Below are 26,378 nucleotides of genomic sequence, written 5' to 3' on the forward strand. Positions count from 1 at the left end.
CCAGCCATTGGTAAGCAATCCCACTGTAAGGATTGAGGTTGTTCAAAATAAGTCCTCGACTATGATAACTAAAAGGTGGCTGTTAGTGATACCTAAGAAGATCAAAACCGTTGGACTCACAGAAGGACTGTAAAAGTTAGAAGTGCCACACGGGTAAAGCAGAAACTGAATAAGTCTTGGGGGTTTATAATACAGAAGGGCACACTAATAAGGCCAGGTGTTTTTTGCTGCCTTTTCATTCTAGGATAGTGACTTGAAGTGTAGAAGACTAACTTATTTTCACTTCCTTTTTTGGTAGATGAACCTGTAGAGGAATTCCCTGACCTTGTGGACATGCTCTTATCTAATGCTCACAAATATGGTGTTGTACTCACTAAGATGGTGGAGTTTCACATCAGCCTATCGCGAACTGTGGTTCTTCGACATCACTGGATAAGCTTGTTCGTTCAATCCCTCAGAGATAGACTTTTGCCCACACACAGGTAAAGGAACCGTCTATCTGTTTGTGCATCTTTGTGGTCTTCTCAGACAGAATGATTTGTGTATTTCCTCTTTTTATAGACTGCATTGTGGCATATCTTAATGACCAGTGATAAAATGTACTCTGGAATAGAAAGCTTAGTTTGTCACTTTAAATTGAAAGTGGTTTAACAGACCGTGTCCAGGACGCGAAAAGTAGATCTTTCAAATCACACAGGAAGCTTACTGCCACTGTCACACCTCAATCTTGCAGAAATCTGCTTCATCTTGTCATGCAGGAAGTTGATTATGTTCCCCCTCTCTGATGCTAGCCCACTCCTTGAAGTGATTTTGGTGGATAACTCCCTTCCTCCAATCTAAAAGCTAGGTGTTTCCTCATTTGGAGGAGAGGAAGGGTTTAAAGAACAAGTGCGGGATAGATGTTTTGGGTTGAGGGGCAGGTAAGAATAGAAGTGACTTTCATTTCCTTCAAAGGGGGGGGGGGTTACATTTCTGGCCAAATTTCAAAATGGGTGAAACCAGTGGAATTGGGGTTAGTCTTCAGGTGAAGAAAATCACTCAATACAGCGGCTTTTCAGAGCATCGTCTAGTACAGGACAATGTAATTATCTCAATATATTTGCATTGAGGTAATTGCATGGCAGGCTCCTGACACTGCTCTTGAAAGCAACTTCCCCCAGCGGAGAAACCTGTGTGGGGTACCTACCTACAGGATCTTCTTGGCACTCTAGAAGGTAGGTGCCACACACCAGCTCGTCGTCTTGAAAAGTTGCTTCCAAACACTCTGAAAGGTCAGTCCGTCTAATTAACTAATACAGTTACTGTGAAGGTAATTGCGTTGCCTGGCCCGGACATTGATGGACTGCACAAGTATTCTTTGTTCCTCACAATCTTCTATTGCGAACAAGGAATACTGCTGCTGCTGGGTGTTCCGCTATTAGAAATTGGGTCTCTAGTTGGCAGAAGATGCACCCTGTCCAAGTAGGAGCCACATTCCTAGTGAGGGTAAGTCACACACAGCCTAAATTAGCCTTTGCTCACCCTCTGGTAGCTTGGCACAGAGCAGGCAGTCTTAACTTAGAAGGCAATGTGTGAAGTATGTGTACAATAACTCATACAGTAACACAGTGAAAATACCACAAAAAGACTCCACAGCAGTTCAGAAAATAAAATGACTTTATAAATAAAACGAGACCAAAACGACAACATTCCAATGTGTCAAAGTTGAGAAATAGAATTTTAAAGAATTAGATGCTTAGAAGCAAATAGTACAAAAAAGGTTAGGTTAGGTCATGCTGGACTGGGGCAAAGTCAAAGTTCAGGCCAACTGAGATGTAGCGCTGGCTGGCTAAAGGACCTATGCAGGTCCTGGTGAACAAAGTACTTTACCTGGTTGCAAGCAGCGAGATGCGTCGATCTTCACTACTCAGTGAGAGTGATGCGTCAGTTCTGAAGACGGGTGCCGGAGTCGAGCGGCATCGAGCGATGCGCCGGTTTCTGCCACGCAGTCGAGGGGATGTGTATATCTAACCAAGCTGCAGCGGCGGTGATACGCTGTCTGATGCGTCGATCTCTGGAGGCAAGGTGTTGATTCTGAATCAATGTGCCGATTTTACTCCTACAGCTAGGTCGATGTGCCGGTTCTGCTACACGCAGACAGGAGCTGAATCGAAATCCGTGTTGCAAGTAACTGGGCCACTGCCAGTGAGCCAGGCAGAGGAGCAGGGGTAGAGTTTTTGATATCCCTGAGTGTCAAGCAAAAGGCAGCCAGCCAGTAAGCCCTTGGAGATCACTTGGAAGAAGGCAGAGTCCAGCTCTCCATCAGCAGAGGCAGAGAGCAGCAGAGAAACAAACAGAAAAGTAGGCCTTCCAGATCAGCAGTCCAGTTGAGTCCTTTGAGCAGCACAGCAGTTCTTCTGACGGAGGTTCAGGTGTAGGTCAAGAGGTGTCTGATTTGTTGGGGTCAGAGACCCAGTACTTGTACCCAAATATGCCTTTGAAGTGGGGGAGACTTTAAAGCATGGCTTTGAAGTACACCAGTATCCCTTTCAACCCAGTCCTGTGTGCCAGGCTATCTGTTGGGGGTAACCTGTGCTTAGTGTGGGGCCAGGCCATCACCATTTGAAGTGTAATTGTGAGCCCCTTCCTGCCCAGGAAGGGCCATCAAAATGAAAAATTATGTAGCTGGGTACTCAGCCACACCTAGCCTTCATGTATTTGTGGCTCTCTGAAGGGAATACACAAAGTGTAACTGTCACCTAACTCGGGTGTGTATTGGAGTCAAGCTGCAAGGCACACAGAGCATTAAAAGCGGAGTAATGCCCAGTTTCAAAGGTTGCATTTCTAAAATAGTTATGTTAAATCTGACTTTACCAGTAAAGAGGATTTATCCTTACCATTCCACAGATATGAAACATGATGCAGTAACTCCTTTCTAATCAGGACTTATAGCTTAAAGGTATTTTAAGGAATTCCTATGAGAGGAGTAGGCCTCACAGCAGTAAAAAACGAATCTAGCTGTTTGTCACTACCAGAACATGTAAAACATAAAATTACCCGTCCTATCTTTTAGTTACACTACACCCTGCCCTTAGGCTTCCTAGGGCCTACCTTAGGCACGAGGTAGGTGTAATAAAAGGGGAGTTTAAGGCTTGGCACATAGTTTTAAATGTCATGTCGAAGTAGCAGTAAACTGCACACACAGGCCCTGCTGTGGCATGCCTCATACATGGTTAGGGGGCTACTTAGGCAGATGGCACAAGCAGTGCTGCAGGCCCACTAGTAGCATTTAATTTACAGGCTTTTGGCACATTTAGGGCACCACGTGTATCTTATAAGAACATTAATATGCCAATTGGGTATGAACCAATGTTGCCATGTTCTAGGGAGAGAGCACATGCGCTTTAGCACTGGTTAGCAGTGGTAAAGTGGGCGGAGTACTAAAGCCTGCAAAATAGAGTACGGAAAAATGGAGGGAGACAGACAAAAATTTAGGGGAAGACCACCCAAAGGCTGTCATGTCAAATCCTCTTTGTATTTTTTTCAGGTGCAGGTTAATGCAAAGAAAATGGCAAATTACCAGAGGTTTTGCATCCGCTTACCACAGGTTAAAAAAAATCATTTTCTCCAAGAGAAATGGGAGCTAATTTATAAATGCACAATAACCTAGTGTTGTACCTCTTTATCATATAAACCATAAGATTCATGTAACACAAACTCATTTATTCCCAGGGCCGTGTCAAATCCAGGTTAGAGCGAGAACACTGATACCTATGTACAATTACCCTAAATGACCTTAGTACTACCCTGAAGCACTGCCCCACCTAATAGTAGAGGCCTGTTGGCACGCAATTAGGGCTGTTTGAGAATTCTTCGGTACCCAGGCAGATAACCCAGGTCGCTGTTCTTTAGGTCCCTTTCCTGATGCATGAATGGTAAATATTGAACTGTGGATGCCAGTAGTGGTGTGGAAGTCTTTGCTCCAAAACCAGGAAAAAGGCAGCTTAAGGGGTTCAGGAGCCAGAAATGGAAGGACAGACTGTCTCGAACCGACGGTATGGTTTTAAAACTGCAGTCTGGATTTTTGATGCAAACTGAAGTTCAATATAAAACCTATACTATACTACCATCTAAACTGCAATAGACTTAGCAAGTAATGCACTGTGCAGGCACAAAGGTTCAGTAGTCTATTGTGCTATCTCTCAAGGAGAATGGCCTGTTCACCACTAGTGAGAAGACGGGTTCCCTCTGTACTGGTTCTGGCGAACCAGAAGGAAACCTAAAAGCTCTTAATAGCCTTTGGATGATCTGAGCTGTAGGAAGGCTGGATTTGCTTGGCAGCATGCACAGTAAAGCTAGCTGAGTGTGAAAGCCCACAAGGTTCGTACTAAACAAAATGGGTTGTAGTGGCACTCATCCCTCCACAGCTCTTGTCCTCTTTGGGCATCTTATGGCTGGCAGCACAGGGACCACAGCCAGGCCCTTCAGAAAGATCAGCATATGTATAAATCTAAGCTGGAGGGTAATTGTTGTCCATCCTTCCAGGGACACGGTCAGACTTGTGGGGAGTGGTGGTACATGGTTCCCCTCTTGGAAGGAAAATGGCATCTCCTCCTTTATTTTTTGGTTTTCTAACCTGTGTGTGTGTTCTTTCTTTTTCTATTGGGAATCGGTGTTCACCCACCAAAAGACATTCAGTTCTATTGATATGTGGTCCATGGGCCAGGTGTACAACTGTTTTTTTGCGGTGGCAAACGGGATAACGGCCCGTTTCCAACCGCAAAATTGGTCTGCCCCATTTACAAACCATATTTTACAAGTCGGTAACCTATTACTGACTCACAAAATAGGGTTTGCGACTCGCTATTAGGTAGGGGCTTGCCAAGGGCATCCCTTAGTAGCGACTCGCACTTCAATGTACAATTGTTTTGCAACCACAATTGCGGTTGCAAAACACTTGCAGTTTACCACCTACTTCAAGTAGGTGGTAAGCCACTTGAAAAGCGGAAGGGGTCCCCAGCGGACCCCTTCCCCTTTGTGACTGGATGCAAGAATATTTTTTAAGAGCAGGCAGTGGTCGCTCTTACAAAATGAAACCGAAACATTTCATTTTACTTATCTAAATGCTTCCAGTTTTCCTTTAAGGAAAATCGGCTGCATAAAAAAATCTGCTTTATTTAAAAAGCCGTCACAAACATGGTGGCCTGCTGACCCCAGCAGGCCGCCATCCCTGGGTATGCTAGCCATTCCCAAAAGGGTCGCAAATTGCACCTGCCTCAGTAATATTAATGAGGCCTGCAATTTGTGACCCGTTAGGAATCGCAAACAGTGTTGAGACACCGTTGTAAATTACATTTGATGCCCTTGGGCTAAGTCGCGCCCTATAAATTGCTTTTCATTTCATTCATTTCATTTAATTTTGCGAGTCACAAATTGCAAATCGCAAATTATTTGCCACTTGCAGATTGTAAGGGTCGTACATCTGGCCCTATATTCATTATCTGCTGGATGAAATTCCCTTAATTCACAATAGAAAGCAGTGACATTTCCATAAGAGCCAATTCTCTGTAAAATGTATCTTTATAGATTTTCCCAAATTTTGGCATATATACTTTTTTTCCTTTAGTTTGCCTGTGTGTGTAATCCTATTTGTCTCCTTCTCAGGTTCTTTTGCATTGCCAACAAATTGAAGGTTTACACAAATGAAGAGCGAAACAGGTGAGCTATTTTCTCTAACTTTCGCTTTAGAGTTGGTCTAACTTTTTAACTCCTGTGTTCCTCAGTAATTATAAGTTGTAGAAGTAGACATTTTACTTCCCTAATGACAGTTATTTAATAACATTTAGGTTTTTTTTCTAAATGTCTTTTGGGACTGTTTTGTATAATCCGGCACTAATAACGCTAATTCAGTTTCCAGAATGTTTATCTAGTTGTTTCAAGCCTTTGATAATGGCTTCACATAAAAGGCAACGGAACCTAATTTTCAAGAATCATTTGAATGATTTCTTTCTTTTTTCAACGGTACCTTATTGCAGATTGGATGCTTCTATGCTTTTGGATACCTACTGAGGGGTTCTCTGAGCAAACTGCATGCCTAATACCAAGATAGTGGTCTGATCTAACTAGGAGTTCACCTCATTGTTTGCCTTTTCAATAACCCCTCTCACCAGCAGATGATCTGTTGTAATGCATCATGTGGGAAATATGGTAACTGTTACTAAACCTGTTAACTTTCAATACATGTTATTAATTTTAACAAAGTATACTGACATTGACATCCAGGAAACCCCCCTGTCCCACAATATCCCACCCCTTTTCCCTACCTGCTAAGAGTCATACATATATCATATTCTCTTGAGAAGCAGAGTTGTTCCTCCCTGTATATTCAGGATTCCCAGTCCCCCCCCATCGAGGCACCATTCCATATCCCAGACCTAAGGTTCAGCTAACTATTTAGTTGTTAGACATCTGCTGAGGCTATCCGTAGGGATCTAAACCTCCTAGGGCAGGTTAATTTCTGCTGACCGGATTCTTATACTGGGCTCCACATTCTACCAAACAGGCTTTCTTTTCTCCTAAGAGCCTTTGTAATTTTCTAAATCCTCTGGAGAAACCATTCACTATGTGTCTATTTCAGGTGAGTCAATGAGATAAGGTTGGGCAACTTACTAATTATTTGTTTAGCTGAGAGTGGCAGAGCATTAGTTAATTTCCAGGTGTTTAATTTTTCCCCCACCACACCTTTTGTATCCTCCCTAATAGGATGCTCTGCTGTGTTCTAGGAAGGCAGCATATGTCTGCTTTCCTTCTAGCATACGGTGGAGTCTAGTTTCAGTGTGGTGCCATCAAAGTAAAATCTTCAGGCCTGTCTCTATTCTGAGAGCACAGGTGAATTCTACACTTGTATGAGTCAAATTCTCCTCATGTTTCCTGTCATTAGGCTGCACCCCTAGTTCTTCTGTCAGTCCCCTGGAAGTGCCATCAAGTTTCTTTCTTGGCGCCTATAGGAATACTATAAATATGAGAGATACATAATCTTTTGTGCTTCTATTGTAAGTGTTTGACCCTTGGAAATCTATGATACCCATGTATTCAATCTCTTTTTAAAGATTTCTGAAAGCCAGTGGATAGAAGCCATATATCGAAGGTGAGCTATCAAGATACCCATCCAGAAAATCTTATGTGGAAAGTCCAGTTTATACTGCTCTTTTTAAACATTTGAGGCATACATGCAGCCAAAGTCACCTGAACATCAACCAGCCTCCTCTAGACCAGTTACCATCTACACTGTTTTTCGTTATAGCCTCTGTCCGCAAGGAAACATTTCTGGATATAATGATTGGTACACCTATGTTTTGATTCACTAGGTGCCAAAAACCAGGAAAGATATCTCTGATCTTTTATGCATTTTCTTTATGCTAAAGTGCACCCTGAATAAGTTAGGCCAAACCCCCTCTCCAAGTTACCAGTGCCGCTGAGAACACCCAGACAATACCCCTCTGCCCCAAAAATAATAATGTCATTTGACAACCCTATCGCCCCAACATCTTAATCTACGTGTCTTCTAACAGTCTTCTTTTCCATTTCCCTTTCTTTGTAATTTACAGCTATAAGTTTAGGCTGTTGTGCCATTATGTCATCAGACCCCAGGCCATGATTCTTGAATGCTTTTTCACTTATGCTAAGCTCTTACTTTCCTTTAAATTCATTTGTATCATGCTTCTACTGCTTCATTATATTGTTTGACGTGGTGTTACATTATGGTGACCACTTAGTTCAAACATCTCCACATCATCTCTCACTTGTGTTTGGATTTGTGAATGCATTTATGTCGCTTCTTGGTCATAACTGTTTCCTCAGATCAGTAGCAATTAGAACCTGTTTAGGAGTTAATTGAGCTGCTGGCAGGGCTGAATCGTATAACCTTCTTTCCCTATTGGGCAATGTTTTGTTTGTATGACTAATTACACATCATCTGCTATTCACTTTTGCTCCAGTTTCAGTACGAGGTCTTTTCTTCCTGTCTCTCACCATTCAGTTTCTAAGCTGGAAGATCTATCTGACTGGCCGAGATGTGATAGTTAGTGCCTTGCATCTGGGCAATGGGGAGTGCCAATGATATCAACTTGGAATTGCTGCATTTTCTCTGTCCCTGTCTGTTGGCCACGTCTTCTGTCTGGCATGGTTGGGTAGATGTCAGTGAACATTCAACAGAATTGGTAGCCATGGATAACCATGCCAGTATCCTTGGATGTGCTCAGAAAGTATTCTATTGTCTTGTAGTCACATAAATTAACTAGGATATCCTGTAGATGTTAATCTTTTCCTTATGTTTGAGCCTGACTATAGAAACAGTTCAGTGCTATGCTGGGTATATTCTTTAATATTATTCCCCCCTCTCAGTTCACTCCTTCAGATCGTTAATTAAGAATTCCCCTTTTATCTCTTTTGATCTTTATTTAAAGAACTCTCAAGATCTTCAGATTTAAACTTTCTTATTTTATCATTGGCATCTGTTTTGTGGGTTGTCACACAAAATGACCCAGACTAACAAAGCACTTAGAAATTCATTATTTTCATGTTGTACCAACTGTTACAATACTTTTGCAACTAACTCCTCTATTTTAATTATTGAGGTAGGAGGTACATCCATGTTGTGCCATATTAAAAGGATGCCCAAGCCCTTAATATAAAATTTAACAGTTGTGAGACGACGAATATCACACACCTTAGTGTCGCACTCAGACAAACATGTAAAAAAGTGTGTGAGCGCAAGATGGCGCCTCACAGGCGCACCACCAACGGGAACCTGGCAGGTACTCACCAGGATTGCCCTGATCTCATCATTGGTACCATCAAGCTCAAAAGGAAATTGTGTCCAAGAAACAAACAAGGAAGAGTGTTTGTGGAAGGGTGCAGTGTGAAAAAACCACAGACAACACATATAGTGTCAAAAACAACATATAACCCACAAACAACACTGATATATGCCTTTATTCTGTCTCTTTCGTGTTGGTTGTGGAATCTAAAAAAGTGGGTATGGCTACTCCTTATCCAGCCATACTCTACTGCAGGTAGATAGAGTATCCACGAGAAGGAGCATTACCAAAGAGGAGTAACTTCCCATAAAGGACTTCTTACTGCAGATTCCTCACTTTTTGAATAGATTCAAAAGCGGTACCTCCCAGAAGGTGGGGGTCTGAGGGGTGGGCTTGCATCAGGAAGTCCTGCAGGGTTGAGTGAGCAAAGTGCCCTTTCCAGATAACAGGATAGTCTAGACAGTAATGCCTGATGAATGTGTTATAGAAGCTGATGTAACAGCCTGGCACATGTCCTACACTGGAACTCCTCTTGCCAGTGCTGTTGTGGCAGCCTTGGCTCTGGTGGAGCCTCGTGGCTTCTTTTTTTGGCAGGCATAGCGTGGTTTTATGCACCAGAGGAACCACCTGGACATGGTTTGCCTCTGGACCACTTTTCCATTCATAGAACTGGCAGAGCCAGTGAAGAGCTGATCGTCCGAGTGCTCCTTTGTGCACTCAATGTAAAAATAGCTGCTTTTGAGTTCAACTTGTGGGGCCCTCTCCTTTAGAGGAGTGAGCTGGAAGAACAACACCCTTGGGAAGAAGAAAGCACAGTTTGCAGTACCAACTTGTCCGTAACAAAACTTGTATTTAGAGGTTGTTCTTATGGCACCTGTAGCGCAACAGAGAGATCCTGTTAGACTTGACATCTTTGGCGTGGTTTACCCTGACTTTTTGACTCTACATCCTATCATTTTGATGCTTTGCTGGATTTCGTTTTTGCTGGCTTAGATACTTTGGGCACTTTGGCACTGCTGATCAGTGTCAAAGTGCAAGTGCTCCCTGTGTAAATTGTGTTGACAATTGGTTCTCCCTGATTGGCATATTTGATTTACTGGTAAGTCCTTAGTAAAACGCACTGAGCGTGCCAGGGCCTGTAAATCAAATGCTACTAATGGGCCTGCAGCACTGATTGTGCCACCCACACGAGTAGCTCTGAAAAGGTAAGTAAGGCCTGCCTCTGCAGTGCCTTTGCGCAGTTGTTAATTACCATGTCGACTTGGCAAGTGTACCCACTTGCCAGTGATGCAGCGCAGCAACTAAAATTCTTTATAAATGATGTCACTATCTACCACCATCACTTATCAATCAATACCAGGCCCATAAGAAACAATAGAGTAACTGAATCATGAGGCGAATGGATACTATATGTTGAAATTGAACTCTTTTCAATAAACAAGACCAGCTTGTCATTTTAAAAGTTTATTTAAACATATTAAAGAAAACTTAGGTTTGGAACTTTATTAAGCAAGGATTAGAAAAAGTCATAAGAAAGTTTTATTCAGCATTTATAAAGAGAGCTTAATTCAAGAAAATATTATTCATTAGCAGAAATAAGTGAAAAGAGCATTTCCAAAATCCTAACTAACTCTCTGTCTCTACCCTCATCGCCTGAAAACAAAGTCTTAAAAGTTACCTTTCCTAACGTGTATTCATCGGACAGCAGAACGTCCCTCTGGAATCAAGAAGCGTAAGCCAAAAGTTTGCTCCTTGAGCTAATTCTTATACCCTAAAACTACAGCTAATCTATCGGATTTCACATTCCAGCAGCTGAATTCTGGCTCCCCATTGGCTGAATCACCTCACGCCACAGTAAACTGTGACATCTTCCACCACGAGACCAGGATTTACACAGAGCCATTGTTCATGCACAGAATCCTGACGACAGTTCCTTAGTCTGCTACATTTTGTAGCAAAGATGTTCAAGCAATCACGTCTCTTCCTTTCAACCTTGAGCCTGTCCGTTCTGAGCTTTCCGTGGCACAACCAAACCATTCCACAGAGTGGCTTTTGTAGTTCGTTTTAAACCATTTCACAATAAAAGGCTTTTCTTCCAGGGGGGCGTGGCCAACTGCCGAGCATGGCGGCAGCTTGAAGCGGGAGCTCCTCCAGGCATAACGGCCCGCTCTAAAAATCCGTACACTAATCCGACTTTTCGCCCGCTCGAAGGAGCGACATCGGCTCGGGGACCCGAGCGGCACTGATTGATCCGACCCCGGTGGTGATCGGACGCCGGGAACTGCTCCATTCGGCAGCGACGTGCTGGGGCCTGTACCTGCCTGGCAGCCCCGACCTGGAGTAGCTGGCGGACCCGGGCGGAAGTCCATCCTCCTCGGCCCAGACGCGGTGGCGCCGGCCGACCGCTGCTGAACTCTGCCACGAAGGGTGCTCATACGCACCACCTATCCGGCGTCTACCCCTGTTTGGGCCGGGGGAGCTGTTGAGTCCAGGACTAGCTGCAAGCACCATCTAAAAGCAGCGCGAATACCGGCGAGGGCGAGGCTCTCCCTGGGTCCCGGGCGGCGCCATTTTGGACGGAGCGGGCGACCAGACGCGCCGTTCATGCTGCAGGGTAAGACAATCTGCATCAAGGGCCCTGCCGTCTTCCCGCGCTGCTGCCGATCCGAATCTCACCCCAAATTGACGAAGGGACGGGTCTGAGCCCCAGTATCCTGGCGAAGGGACAGCATCGTGTGGGAGCGTCCATGGTGGTGCCCGACTCATCGTGTGGCGTCCTGCTTGATCAGACGGTCCCACCTTAGCGCTGCTGTGCTGATACACGGCGGAGATCTGACGCGATACGCGGGGTGCCCCCTGACAGGGGCTCACTGAAGACACACCGAAGCACCACGGCGAGTAGCGCTACAGTGAGCGCGGAGGACGGGAGTGGCCGCGCAGTAGGCCGCACAAGCACGACTCAGACGCCGGCGTGCTGGTCGTCACGACCGCCGGCTGCAGCGCGCCTGGGCTCTGTGAGGGGTATACGGAACCCCTTGGAACCAGTGAGAAACCCAGTTGACTGCCTGGCGCCCGGGGGGGCCACGCAGCTCGTAGACGCCAAGTGCTAGAACAACCGCCGAGTGCAAATACTACCTTCACCAGCGCAACGCCATGGCAGGCAAGGGTACAAGGAGTGCGTTGACACAGGCGAAGCTCGACAAATTTGCGTACAGCCAACATGGACAATCCCAGAATGGCGGCTGCCACTCTGCAGGCGCAACTCCAGAAACGGGCGGACCTCAAAAGGTGACCTTAGAAGACGTTATGAAAACCCTCACCGAGGTCCGGACGACGGTGGGCTCCATCTCTTCCGAAGTTACTCTGCTTCGGGCGGACTTCAAAAAAATGTCGGAAAGAGTGTCTCGAGTGGAGGTAGTTACGAAATCGCTCATTGAGGACACCTCGGACCTGCAAGTAGCAATGGAACGCATGGAAAGAGTCACTAAGCAGTTGCAGGAGAAGCTCGACGATCAGGAAGGGCGCTCCCGGGGGAATAACGTCCGCATCCTTGGCCTGCCGGAATCGGAAGGTAAAGCTGCAATGGACTTATACGTCGAGGACCTCATTAAAACTCAGCTGAAACCTAAAGGCCTATCTCACTTCTTCTCTGTTGAAAGGGCGCACCGAGTTCCTGGTGGGGCGGCCAAGCCAGGCGCCGCTCCACGGCCTGTACTGGCTAGACTATTCAATTTTAGAGACAGGGACGCCATACTACAAGCGGCGAGGGTCTCCCCACCTGTAAAAATCCAGAACTCAACTTTGGCCTTCTTTCCAGACTACACAGCGGAGGTGGCTAGGCGCAGGAAATCATTCACGGACGTGAAGAAGGCGCTGCGAGACAAAGGCCTGCCGTACTCGATGCTTTTCCCCGCCAAATTGCGAATTGTGGCCGAAGGAAAAACGTGGTTCTTTGACACGCCGGAGGTGGCAAGGGAATGGCTTGACGGATGGAGGCAGGTGGGCCAACCCCAGCGCCCACACAGGGACCGACAGAACCAGTGCGGCGGAGAGCCGGCGGACCGCCCGTCCAGCAGCCCCACGAACGAGGAGGGCGCCACGGGACTGGAATCGGATCTTGAAAGGGACCCACTTGACTCTGGACAACCTGTCAGGGGCTGATTTGAATAGGCTGCGTGAGGGACAACACGTTTGCAGCCCTTGGGAACTTGACGCTGATGGAGCTGAGTAGGGCGGGCATTGGCCGGTGCCTGTAGGGGTCTCACCAACCCCACGAGCAAGTAAGATGGACGGGGATGGGATTAAGCACTCTGCCAAGTTGGGGATGCGGGCGGGAATTCGTCCGTGGTGCAGGGGAGCAGGGAGGGGGTGGGGGGGGGAAGTTATAATGTTATGGTTATTGTTCACAGTCATCACCAAATCCGTGTGGACCACGGTCCTACTACAGGCCGTACACTCCAGGTACCCTAGCACAAGTCATTGCATATGTGTTACACTCCACTTCCGCACATCAGTAACACTGGTCATAAACCCAGATGGCCCAACAGGATCGAGATACACCCGCTGAGGGCGGCCCTCCGATGACAGTGGTGCCCCCCTTGAAACTGCTCACATGGAACGTTAGAGGCCTAGGGGACAAAATTAAAAGGGGATTGGTCCTCCAAACCATTAAACGCCACGGGCCTGACTTAGTAATGCTGCAAGAAACGCACCTGGCTGGGTCTACATGCAAAGCACTCGACAGACGTGGGTATGCCATGGCGGTGCACGCGGAATTCACTACAGGGTCCAGGGGCACTGGGATACTCCTTAAAAAGAACTTGTCTTTTATGGTTGAAAGCCGCAGGACGGACGATCAGGGTCGTTTTGCGGCGCTGTATGGCCAGTGGGAGGGGAGACCCCTCAGCGCGGTGTCCGTGTACATCCCCCCAGCGCTGCACTCTACGGCACTGCCGGCGCTTGGACAATTTCTCCTTGACCTCCCAGAGGGCGACATGATCATTGGGGGGGACTTTAATGCTATAACAGACCCCTTGCTAGACACCTTTCCCGGACGGGAACGCCAGAGGGCGACTGCCACGCTTCCTGGTTTTCTGACCGCGCTAGGCCTCACAGATGTTTGGCGTCAATTGAACCCCACAGCGACTCAGGCGACTGCCACGCTTCCTGGTTTTCTGACCGCGCTAGGCCTCACAGATGTTTGGCGTCAATTGAACCCCACAGCGACTCAATACACGCACTACTCCTCTACGCACAACAGTCTCTCACGTATCGATTACCTTTTCTTTTTGGGGGTGGGACTGGGGTCAGTAGACAAACTAGAGATCCTACCTAGAGGCATATCTGATCACTCCCCAGTGTCCCTCCACATTACTGCTAAAGAGAGGAAGCGCGCCAGACTCTATCCGATATACCCCAACTATTTAACAATCCCTGGTATCAGCCAACTATTTAACAATCCCTGGTATCAGGAAAAAACTCAAATTGGCCACATCGCACTACTTTACAGAAAATACAGGAACAGTTTCCTCGCCCTCGATACTCTGGGAGGCGTACAAAACAGTCCTACGCTGCGCAGCCATAGCGGCCATCACGGGACACAAACGAGACTCCAGAAGTGAACTCGCTCAATTAGAGTTGGCACTCCACACCGCGAACACCGCCCACATGTCGAACCCCACCCCTGACACCACACACACGCTGCACCTCAGACAACAACAACACCTGGCTCATCTCACAACGATTACTAAGGGACACTTGGCGAGCACCGCACACAGGATATATGACGTGGGCGATAAGGCCGGGAGGATGCTGGCCTGGTTGGACAAGCCGGGTGGTAGCAACAGAGATATACAGAGACTCTACACACAAGATGGCCAGCTGCAAACACACCCTGAACAATTAGTACGCACCCTAGCACGCCACTATCAGGAGATATACACACCGGTTCGGACCGTCACGGAGCGGGAGGCGATAGCTTCGCTCGACCACATTACTGTCCCCGCGCTTTCGCAAGAAGCGCAACAGGAACTAGACACTGAATTGACAGAAAACTAAATCCAATTGGCAATACAATAGTTGCAATCCGGCAAGGCGCTGGGTCTAACGGAATACCCGTAGAATGGTACAAAGCGTCAGCTCCCCTGTTGAGCAGACCCCTGCTGAATATGTATGTTGAGAGTGTGGATAGGGCAGAACTCCCTCTGGACCAGCGCACGGCCACAATAGTGGCCATTCCTAAGCCAGCCAAACCGCCGACTGTATGCGCCTCGTACCGACCCATCTCCTTGCTCAACGTGGAAGCAAAGATCCTGGCGAAACTCCTGGCTTGTCGCCTGACCAAGCACCTACACACCCTAATACACCCCGACCAATCAGGTTTCATGCCGCACAGAAGCACGGCACTGAATCTGCGGAGGGTCCATGGGGTACTGGCACGAGCGCATATCCTTTCGGAACAGGCTGTCATCTTATCCCTAGACGCCAAAATGGCCTTCGATCTGGTGGAGTGGGAGTATCTATTTGCGGTCCTTGCTCGTATGGGCTTCGGCCCGAAGTTTCTTGCATGGGTGCGGTTATTGTACAAGTCACCGATGGCACAGGTGGTAGCGAATGGTCACATTTCACCGACGTTTCCATTAGGACGCGGGACTAGGCAAGGGTGCCCGCTATCGCCCCTACTCTTCGCGCTGGTGATGGAGCCACTGGCTATCCTGCTCAGAGCGACACCACTGTTTCGGGGCATCACCTGGGAGGAAGGATGGGAGGATAAAGTCTCCCTGTATGCAGATGATATGCTGATCTACATGACTAATCCCACTGAGGGTATTCCTGCCCTATTGACTCTGTGCGACGAGCACGGGAAAGCGTCAGGTTACACCCTGAATTGGTCCAAATCTATAATATTCGTACTTAAAGGCCCGGAGCCGTTGTTGCGGGATGACTGCCCCCTGCAGTTAGCGACCGGCTCATTTAAATACCTGGGTATTTTCATCACCACTAACGCGGCAGACTTTTATATCGCAAACTTGGTGCCACCTCTGGCACGTCTGCGTGCGGACGTTAAATACTGGGCTACCCTGCCACTAACCCTCCTTGGGCGAGCAGCGTTATATAAAATGATGGCTCTCCCCAGATTTCTCTATGTGTTGGAAAATACCCCTTATATGGTGGCTCCACGCTACTTCCAACAAGTCGCTGCACTGGTGTCTGCTCTGCTGTGGAGCAACGGCCCAGCCCGTATAGCACATGACAAATTAGTAAAAAGATGGTATGAAGGAGGGATTGCGCTACCCAATCTTCAATTGTATTATTGGGCGTCCCAACTTAAGATAATTAATCATTGGATCCACGTCCCGCGGGAAGACCCCGCTTACAAGGCGGATTGGTCGCAGTTGGGGACGGACGGAATGCTCTGTGTTATACAATTTTTCACAGGTTCGGAAATTGCTTGGCCCGACGTTACACACGGCGACCTTATGGCATACAGCACAATCTCGACTGGGTTGGAAGGGGAAAATCACCAGGATGACGCCGTTATGGGACACGAAAACACTAGGAAACTTAAGGTCCAGTAAGGGTTTCGCACAATGGGACCAAATAGGGATTTCCATGGTAGGGGACCTTTGGGACAAGGGCTCGGTGGTTGCATTCTCACAGCTCCAGCAGCAATATGGTCTGGGCCCCACTGAAACATACCGGTATGTGCAAATCCGACACGCACTGCTACACGCAATTCCACCTGACACCACACTCCCGGAATCGTCACCACTAGAGGACAGGTTACTAACGGACTTTATGGAACAAAAGGCAACCTCTCTCACATACAAGAAACTGGTTAACAACCTGACAGACCCCACGCAGAAACTTAGAGAGAGATGGGTTGGGGAACTAGGCGACATGGATGACACTGAATGGAACGAGGCGCTTGCATCACCAAAAGAAGTGGGCATTTCAGCTAGGTTCAGGTTAGTGCAGCTCAAGATTCTACACCGCACGTATTACACCAGAACACTTCTACACAGGATACAGAGGGCGCCACACCCCTTCTGTCTAAGAGGATGCGGGGAGGAGGGAACTCTACTCCACACACTATGGGATTGCCCATTGATCCAAGACGTCTGGAGACAAATTATGCGCACAGTCTCCCAAGCCCTTGAGGTGTCAATCCTGCCTGAACCCCGTAAGTGCCTATTGAACATTTGGGACCCTAATGACCTGAACAGATATGGACACGTTGGCTGTAACAGTGGCCAAGAGGGACATTGCACAAAAATGGGGTGCTCCAGAATTACCTACGGTGTCTGGATGGATTAGGAATATGGACCTCCTAATGGTGAAGGAAAGGGCAGTATACGTGCTGCAGGCCTGTCCCCGTAAGTTGAATAAGGTATGGATGCCATGGAACAAATACAGGGGAGAACCGTGTGAACCCTTACCAGGGGACGAGGACTTGGAGTCAGAGGAGGAAGAAGATTAGGGAGGGCGGACTTATATAAAGAACTCTGGTTTGTGATGAGGTGGAGCAAGAAAATGATATTACCTTTGACAACGTACTGATCATGTGCAATGGATGACAACTGCCTGTGCACGGGTACAACATTTTATTGAAGTGATGACAGTAGTTGGGTTTTATAAATGTAATTTTTTTTCTGTTAGTTGAAATTGCTGGGAACTGATCACTGTATCATTAGTGGGCAGATTGCAAACTGAAACAGGGTATGGTATGTTAGTGAGTCAGAGTCTGTACGAAAAGGTTGCTATTACTTCTTCCATATCCATAGTGTGAAGATAACTACAGAGTGCCAGAATGTACTATGTTTTATCCGTCTCTTTAACAATAGCCTGTGATAATGTGAAACTGATGATCGAAAGTATCAATGTGAATAACTTTTCTGCCTTCTTGACAATAAAGTTTAAAAAAAAAAAAAAAGGCTTTTCTTCCACTTCAAAATAAAGTTGTCTCATGTGGCTTTCAACAACAGCAGGCCTTTTCTGCGCCCCTTCTGATTGCGTCACTGCGCCACTTTTAGCTTGCGTCACTTTCCAGAAAAACTATTATTTAAACAAACACAAAAGAATAATTAATTCAGGTAAAATAAATCCTTCTGTTACCCACCCTTTCCCTGCTAGTAATTAACCCACTAATAAATGACAACTAGCAGAAGCAAACAAATAAAGCAACACATATAATATCTACCATTCTTCATATAGTCCAGTTCTATGTTTCTGAAAGAGTAAAAGATGATTAAATGATACACAAACAGACAATCACAACATAGGACAAACATGTAAGCACATATAAAAAGCACATGCCATGAATGATCAGCCGCATATTAATAGTGACAAAGACAATAGGACAGACATAACAAACAAGACAATATTAATCATGTGTTACAAAAACAAACTTGCAAATGCAACAAGAGCACATGTAATTAGTTTCCCGCGTGTTCATGTGTGGTGCAAACTTAATCTAGGTTGAGTTAATCAAACAAATCATGCAAACACTCATTAATATGTTATTTCAAGTTATGAGAATATGACATCACGAGCTAGAATAAAATATTTTCTAAAGCTCGCTCCATCACCAGCTCCTAACCTTCCCTTTTCTTACATGTTAGTCACCCCTAAGGTAGGCCCACAGTACCATTGTGGGCAGGGTGCAGTGTATGTGAAAGGTAGGACAAGCCCCGAGGTGAGTGGCATGTCCTGATAGTGAAATCCTGCCAATTTCGTTTTTTCACTGTTGTAAAGCTATCTGCCCGCTTTGGATAGAATGGGGAGTTTGCTCATAACATCTTATGAGAATTACTCCCCATGGGAACAAGATAGGAAAATAAAGTTTGATATGACAGAACTCAGAATGTTAAGATGCATCTTTTAGTGAGGGTAATTTTTACATTCTGTGTTTGAAAATACCACTTTTAAAAAGCAGGTATTTTCTTGCCTAACCATCCAGTGTGCCTCTGCTAGGATGTGGATTGACTGCCTGGCTGTAGAGTGAAGGGGGCTGGGGAGGTGCAGTGGCTTCAGAGAGTCTGGATGAGGTGGAGCTGGGCTGAATAGATCTGGCCTGCATTTAGAGTAGGGGAAGGAGATTTCCTTTCACCTGTATGGGCCTGGTCTGCCTTCCACAATGCTGTCTCCACCTCCTGCCGGGCAGCTGCACCAGAAAGGACAGAACTGGTTTTGGCTGGGCACATACACTCTCTGCCGTCAGAGAACAAAGTTATTTACTGTATAAAAATAAGGGCTCAGACCTCAGAACTTTAGACTACTTCTGGAATCCAGTGGAACTTTTGCCAAGGAGAAGAGTTGGAAAACTTGAGGATAAGTACTGCCTTGTTGTCTGTCTGTGGTTGGCCTGCCGTTGCTATTCCTGCCATGGTAAGGAGAAGATCAGTGTCGCCTCAGAATCGACGCATCGATTCCCCCTACGGACCGGACCCGACCGAGGCACCTCTCCCCTGTGCCCAGTGGAACTGTTGCATTGCATCCACAAAGGACTCAGGAAACAACGCATCTCTTTGTTTTTCTACGCTGCTCATCGCTGCAGCTGTTTGGCTTGGTGAATTTTGTCGCAACGACTGTTGCTTTGCAAGAAATCACACATCCATAGTTTTCTATGGGCTCAGTTGCTAAAACCTTTTGAAAGTCATTTTTCTTAATACTTGTATGTTTAGATTTTTGTCTTGTAGCTAAAGATACTTTATTTTTCTAAACTGGTGTGGTGCCCATTTGTGGTGTTTTCACTGTGTCACTGTGAGTGTTGGTACAAATACCTTACAAATTGCCTTTGGGATAAGACTGTCTGGTCGTGCCAAGCTCTTAAGGGGGTGAGCAGGGGTTATCTAAAGTGTGTATCCCCCCTACCCTGACTAGAAGGAAGGATCCCTATTTGGACAAAGGCATCTACCTCTGCCGCCTAGAGACCCCCATACCTATTGGATCCCTTGGAATTTGGGCCACCTGCAGTGTTGTGGCGCTTCCTGTCATATCATCCATGACACCTCCCTGCTTGTTGTAGTACCATTTGGTGGTTGCGTTGTCAGTCACGACCTTAACCAGATTCCCCTTAATGAACAGGAGGAAGGCATTCAGAGCGAACCGGATAGCATGAAGTTCAGGGACGGTTAAGTGAAGAATTAGTAGGAGCACTATTGAACTTGATTATGACCTCAGCCTCTGCAGCCATTGGGTCTTCACAGTCCTACCTTATTCCTAACTAGGCTACCTGCTTATTAGAGCCTTGATTTATTGATGGATCCGTTTCAAATATTATGCAACAACCGGGCAATCCCATACAACATGCATGAATATACCATTCACTATATTACAATGGATGGAAGGAGAGTCTGGGAGCCATATCCATTCACCATAAACCGGTTGCAAGAAAATAGATTCTGTGGAAGACTTTAAAATGTATTATCCACCAGTAAGCAGATATGGCTAGGATATGGGAAGCTATCTTTGCGTCCGTCCAACTTTCAAAGTCTGGTTTGCCACATCACTCTCCCCTTTTTCCTGGTATTAGTGAAAGGATTGGGAGTGTTGACTATCAGTGATCCGTAGATTCTAGAAATACTATTTTTGCCCACCTACTCCTGTGTTGTCTTCTCTTCTGTGTGATTAAACTCCGGTAACATTTAGTTTACTATTGTATGTGTCCAAGGCATGTTTGGTTTGTAAGTAGCAGAAGCATTGTGAATTACAGCGCTGATGCTGTGCAAATGATTGAATCATTTTATGTGGTCAGAGGCCCACACCTTACCCAGCTTTGAGATCCTATATAAGGACCCTGCGTTGGATGCCCTCAAGTTGTGATATGTGCTAGCCATGAACAACACTACACCACAGGGGAGTACATTCATTAAGAGTTTGAACCACTTGTTGTTCCTCAGAGCCTTGTGCCAGCACAGCACTGGCAGTTTTGTAATGTATGTGAAGGATTTTTTTCCCATAGTTTAGTCACACCATGTCATGCTGCTCCAATCATCCGATCTACTGCTATAGAGTCAATAATTGATTGGGGCCAAGTAGAAGACCCAATAATATTGCTGAAAATCGGGGTCCCCAAACCAGCTTCATATTTGTAATTGTGAGCATTTACATAAAGAACCCTATGACGTGCCACTGGTCCATAAAAAAAAATCCTCAATAGGGATCGAAGATTTAGAAAGAATCAGGCCGATGGTTGGAAGGGGATGTTTTGTAGGGTGTATAGATATCGTGGTAGCAATATCATCTTGAAAATTGCATGCTCTATAGTGGTTATTGGAAAGGAAGCCCTCCCCTCCAGTTTACGCTTGGTGTGTTGCAGTGCGGTGATGTTCAGCTCCCTCCCTTTGTTTACATCTCTTGTGACCCACATTCCCAAGTATTTAAAGTAGCCATCTGCCACCCCCATAGAGGTGTGGTGCAGACATTGCGGTGGGAAACCCACTATAGGTGTATATATATAGGTTTGTCCCAGTTTACCTCCAGAACAGAAGCGTCACTGTGGGGTCAGCAGCAGTGCATATTTTTAAAGAAACTCCAGTGGGATTCCATTTGAGTCTGTGATCTTGCTAGAGGTCCTATTTACCATTGCTTGGTGTAGCTTTTTAACTGAGATGGGGAGGTTGAGGACTGCCACTCTGCATCTGAGAGAGTAGGGAGAGGAAAATCACTAATTATTTGATGATCAAGTTCCTCCTATTGGAGTACACCCTGCACAAACAGATTTTGTAGAATGCATCAAAGGTTTCCACAATGTCTATGCACAGTCGGAAGTCAATTGTCTGTGGCTACCTACTGTTGCTGGAACAGTCCTTATCTCAGTCTCCCTGCTAGCCAACCAATATAGCAATTTCTCTACCTCCCCCCCTCCCCCCCATTCATGCCTTTTCCTAAGAGAAGACCCATGGTTTTTCAGGCTGAGTCCCTCATATTATTTATTTTTAAAGGTGGAGTGAGCCAATGCCACCTGCTGAATGTGTCCTCCGAATATGTGGTGGAGACTTGTATCTCCAGGGTCTCTTTCCTTGTCCAAAGCCTCTATCTCTCCCTCCTGATCTCTTGATTTACATTTGAGGTAGGAAATGGCCTTTCGCCAGATTATTATTTTAAATATCTCCCAGAGGGTTGTCACAAAGGTAACCAAATTTGTATTGAATTCAAAATGTTCTGTTTCTTTCATGAGTAGTTTGGTCAAGTGCGCATCTTTAAGCAACCAGGCGTTCATGCACCAAATCCTCCTTTGTTCCCTGTACGTACCATGGAATACTATTTGAATTGGAGAATAGTCTGAGAGAACTCTTGGGAGATTATAGACTTGTTTAACACCAGTGGAGTCTGATTCAGGAACGAAGATATATTCTAGGAGTGAGGCAGAGTGATGTAGAGCAGAGTATTCTGTGAACTGCTTCGCTGTTATCTGCACCAAGTATCAACCAGTCCAAAAGAAGCATCCCTCAGTCTACTGGAGGAGGCTGATTAGTGCACATCAAGGGTTGGGTTTATGGGCAACTTCCCCACCAATAATTGTCGCTCAGTCAGTCAATCAAAGAACTTTATTCGAATCGAACAATGCAATTCATAAAAGTATAAAAGCGTAAATGGATCATACAATCACATCACAATTCAATAGAAAATATTGACAGTTAATATATAATAAAAGTACATCTTAATATTTGGATCCCAAAACACCTGATTAGAAACCATTTTATAAAGAAACACACATGACGAGTAGCTGAAGATTGTAAAAAACAATAAAGCAGGACGCCTTGCCTAAAATACAAAGGTGTCAAGAGGCGCTGAATAGAGTATTAAACTTTGGACAAATAAAAACAGTATGCAAGGTTTCAGGAATCAAAGCATTATCACAGGTACATGAAGGCTACCCAGAGGCTTTAAGCCACCCATAGACAGCAAATAGTAATTGGGGGATCATATTTAATCTAACTAAAGTTAGTAACCTTTTATGATAGCCAGATGTAGGAAAGTGCCCTATTTTTACATTGTCACCCCCACTTTTCGCCCAATGGTACTGATGTTCTTGACTGGATGTGCACTGGGTCCTTGCTAAACAAGACTATTTCCCTCAAAACTACAGCATTCTTGGTTGTACCGCAATTGGCAAGGACTTTGGCACCGTTGTAAGTCCCTGGTAAACAGCACCTATTGTACCCAGGGCATGGGTACTAAAGAGGGTGCTGATGGGCTGTAGTATGTATTATACCACCCAAAGGGATCCTCACAAAAACTGCCATTGCAGGATGTGTGAAAGGGCGCAAGCCCCTCTGAAGACATAACATTGCACACTACCTGTGTGCGATGCCCAAGTACACTGCATGTCTTATATGTAGATCACTCCTACGACAGGCCTTGGAGCCCTAAGGCTGAGTGCATTATATTACATGTGAGGACACATCTGCATGAGCAGATATGCTGAGTAATGTCTAGTTGCATTGCTAAAATATTGCAAGTGATCAGGAAACCATTTTAAGGGTATGTCCTAGGCACTGGTAATTACGAGTTACCCAGCTACATAATGGTTTCACTTCACTGAAAATAATGGTCTTTAGCATCAAACACATCGCCTCAATAAATGTATACAGATGCCAGTATCATATTTATTGTAACATGCACCCAGAGGGCACCTTAAAGGTTCCCCCTGAAAACCTATTAGTTGTAGGAAACTGCCCCTTTTGACATGGCTACCCCCACGTTTTTGCCTGTTATCTGGTGCAGGTTTGACTGAATGTGTGCTGGGTTCCTTCTAACCAGGTCCCCAGCACCAGTGTTCTTTCCCTAAACTGTACAACTGCTCCACAGTTGGCACCCCTATAGGTTCCTTTGTAAGTCCCTAGTAAGACGTACTCCTAGTACCTAGGGCATTGGACCTAAAGAGGGGCCCTAAGGGCTGCATCATGAACTGTGCCACCGTAAGGTGTAGTATAGTTCCTATATCCCTGATAGACTCTGCACATTGGAATAATATACACTATAGATTTGACATAGGACTGAGGTCAGTATGTCTCTATCGAGTACATTAAACTTAATTACTTGTGTGTGCCAGCTAACTCAGAGGTCACTAGAAACTTCTCAAATGAACAAGAAGGGATTAGTTTCTGACAACCGCACAAACATGACAACTTTGTTTCCCTTCGATTTGGAACAATATCTTCAGAATCGTGGAAAGAATAGATAACCATTTCACTTAGTCAATCGTGCATGCTTCGTTTCTACAGAGTTTCACAGAAATAGAGAGACGGGCGTTTCAATAAAAAGGGTTTATTGAACAGTCTTCTTTCTCATGCAAGAGATATGAACTGCTTCAATCTTAAGACAGAATGTGAAGTATAATGCGTACAGCGTAAACAGTAATATAAAATAATACTGTAATAGCATGGTCTGTAGCTATGACATATATAAAAATACATACATAAATATCACAGGCTAAAATACTCAACTGGTGATTCTAAAATAACCCTACCCCAGTGTACCTAACCCAAGTCTAGTATGAGGGAAGAAGTAGGTGCTGTTTTAGCTATAGTTTAGTTTTGCCAAGAATTGCCAAAAGTTTCTCTAGGTTCTAATCACCTCCATACCTTAGAATGAGAGAAGTTGATATCTCTTTCCCAGGACTCTATTCTCTAACACCCTGCAAGGGGAGTCAGAAACACTAGAGCTGGATTCTTGGCAAGGAGGATGACAGCGTCTGGTCAGTGCGTCAGTTGGGGAAATTACTTCCTTCAGGACTTGCTGTGGCAAGCTGCGTATTGCAAGTAGGCAGCCGAACCGCACTGCGCCTTGCCATTGCAAGTGAAGGTATATTTATACCTTGAAGGTGTTTAGGAATGCCAGTATTGACGTAGAAGAACGTCATGAATGAGCGCCCAAGGAATAGATGTTCATGCATAATAAATGAGTTCTTGGAGAAATCAATATCCAGGCAAGGGGAAGTCCCTAAAGCTTAAGAGTCTGGTTTTCCAGGAACTCTTTGTGACGTAGATGAACGGATGTAAGTAGCCATGCCTGTATTTGGGCGGTGTTTTAGGAGCCGCATGCAAGGATATACCACGGGCAGGGAAGTTTCTAATACCGGCATTATTATATGCGGATGATGCCGCCCTTTTAGCTCGGACCGCAGTGGGACTCCAATGTCTTTTAAATTCATTTTATGGGTTCATGTCTTCTTTTGATTTAAGTGTCAACTATGGTAAATCTCATGTCATGGTGGTAGGCCCGAAAGGTAGGGTTTTGAAAAATGTAAAGACATTGCAATGTAACGGGCATAAATTGACAAGAGTCTCCAGGTTTCCTTACCTGGGGGTTGTATTCGATGATAGTTCCACCTGGCACCCCCAATTGTTGGAAAAGAAAAATGCCTTTGTCCGTTCCATTCTGGCAGTTTTGGGTTTTTCCCGCAAACTGGGGGTAAAACCCTTGCAGGCAGTATTGAAGGCATATGCTGCAAAATGTATCGGCATTGCTATGTATGGTGCAGACTTGTGGGGCTTCAGACCAGTTAAGATGCTTCAGGTAGCGGAGGACAATTTTCTGAAATCGATTCTATCCTTGCCACGATCTACGGCCGGTTTCATAGCGCACCAAGTATGCGGCGTAGATTATTTGGAAGATCGAATCGCTGTGGCCCCCCTACTAAAATGGATGTCAGTTTGGCTGAACCCGGAACTGGAGGTGAACCACGAAGTTTTAAAGGATTGTCTCACACTAGATCACTGGGACTTTATCCCCTGGCTGAAATATGTCCAACAACTATCCACAACATTAGGTCGGCCAGAATTGTTCACTGAGCAGGCCAAACTTGTGAAAGGTGACCTGAAATGGGTTAAAAGCACCTTTATGTTGAACAGAGGGGTGGATAGAGCAGCCTTGGAGCTGGTTAAACCAACCGTGAGAACTCACCAGCTGATTGTATCCTCAGGGTGTGAACTGGAATTATATCTAAAGGTTGTTAACATTCCCAATCACAGATATCTTTTAACAAAGTTCCGGTTAAATAAAATTCATTTCCTGATCTCCGGTCGCCCCTGTTGGACTAAGCCCTCAGATTTGGATCTGTGTAAATGTGACGGTTTTTCCCTCATGGATACTGTTCATTTTCTGTTTTTCTGTGGTCACTTCATAGATATAAGGAAAATGTTTATCATACCCGTATTAAAGGGGAAAGGGTTTAGACAAGTGAAGCCCGCTTTACTGTACCTTCAATTACTGTCTAATACATGGGAAATTTGCAACGTGGCCACATTTTTTTACCATAGCTAGGAGACTTAGTAAAAAGATTAATTGGTCTTAGATGAAATATTGTATATGGCAAGTTTTTAGATTATGCGTAAAATGTTTTTATCTTTTTTACTTAAATATCCTGGCATATTGCATACACTCTTAAAATGACACCATGTGTCCGTATTTTATATATTTTCTATTGGGTACTCTTTTTTTTTTTTTTTTTTTTTTTTACTGTATTGAATGTCATTGTGTCTTCTGGTGTTTTTGGACCTCTATGTTTACATTTGTATACTTTTGTGGTTTTTGATATGAACCGAATAAAGTATTTTTGACTGACTGACTAAA

General features: G+C 45.4%; 1 protein-coding gene across 1 annotated transcript in view; it reads left to right on the plus strand.

Annotated features, from left to right (window-relative positions):
* Positions 1-26,378, plus strand: part of USB1 (U6 snRNA biogenesis phosphodiesterase 1) — a 239,129-nt gene that overhangs the window by 114,145 nt on the left and 98,606 nt on the right. The window contains exons 3-4 of the mRNA XM_086945312.1: positions 299-482; positions 5,644-5,697. Of these exons, the coding sequence (XP_086801438.1) occupies positions 299-482; positions 5,644-5,697 (238 nt within the window). The remainder of the gene's footprint in view (positions 1-298; positions 483-5,643; positions 5,698-26,378) is intronic.

Source organism: Lissotriton vulgaris, chromosome 12 (genome assembly GCF_964263255.1).
Source record: "Lissotriton vulgaris chromosome 12, aLisVul1.2, whole genome shotgun sequence".
NCBI classification, from domain to species: Eukaryota; Metazoa; Chordata; class Amphibia; order Caudata; family Salamandridae; genus Lissotriton; species Lissotriton vulgaris.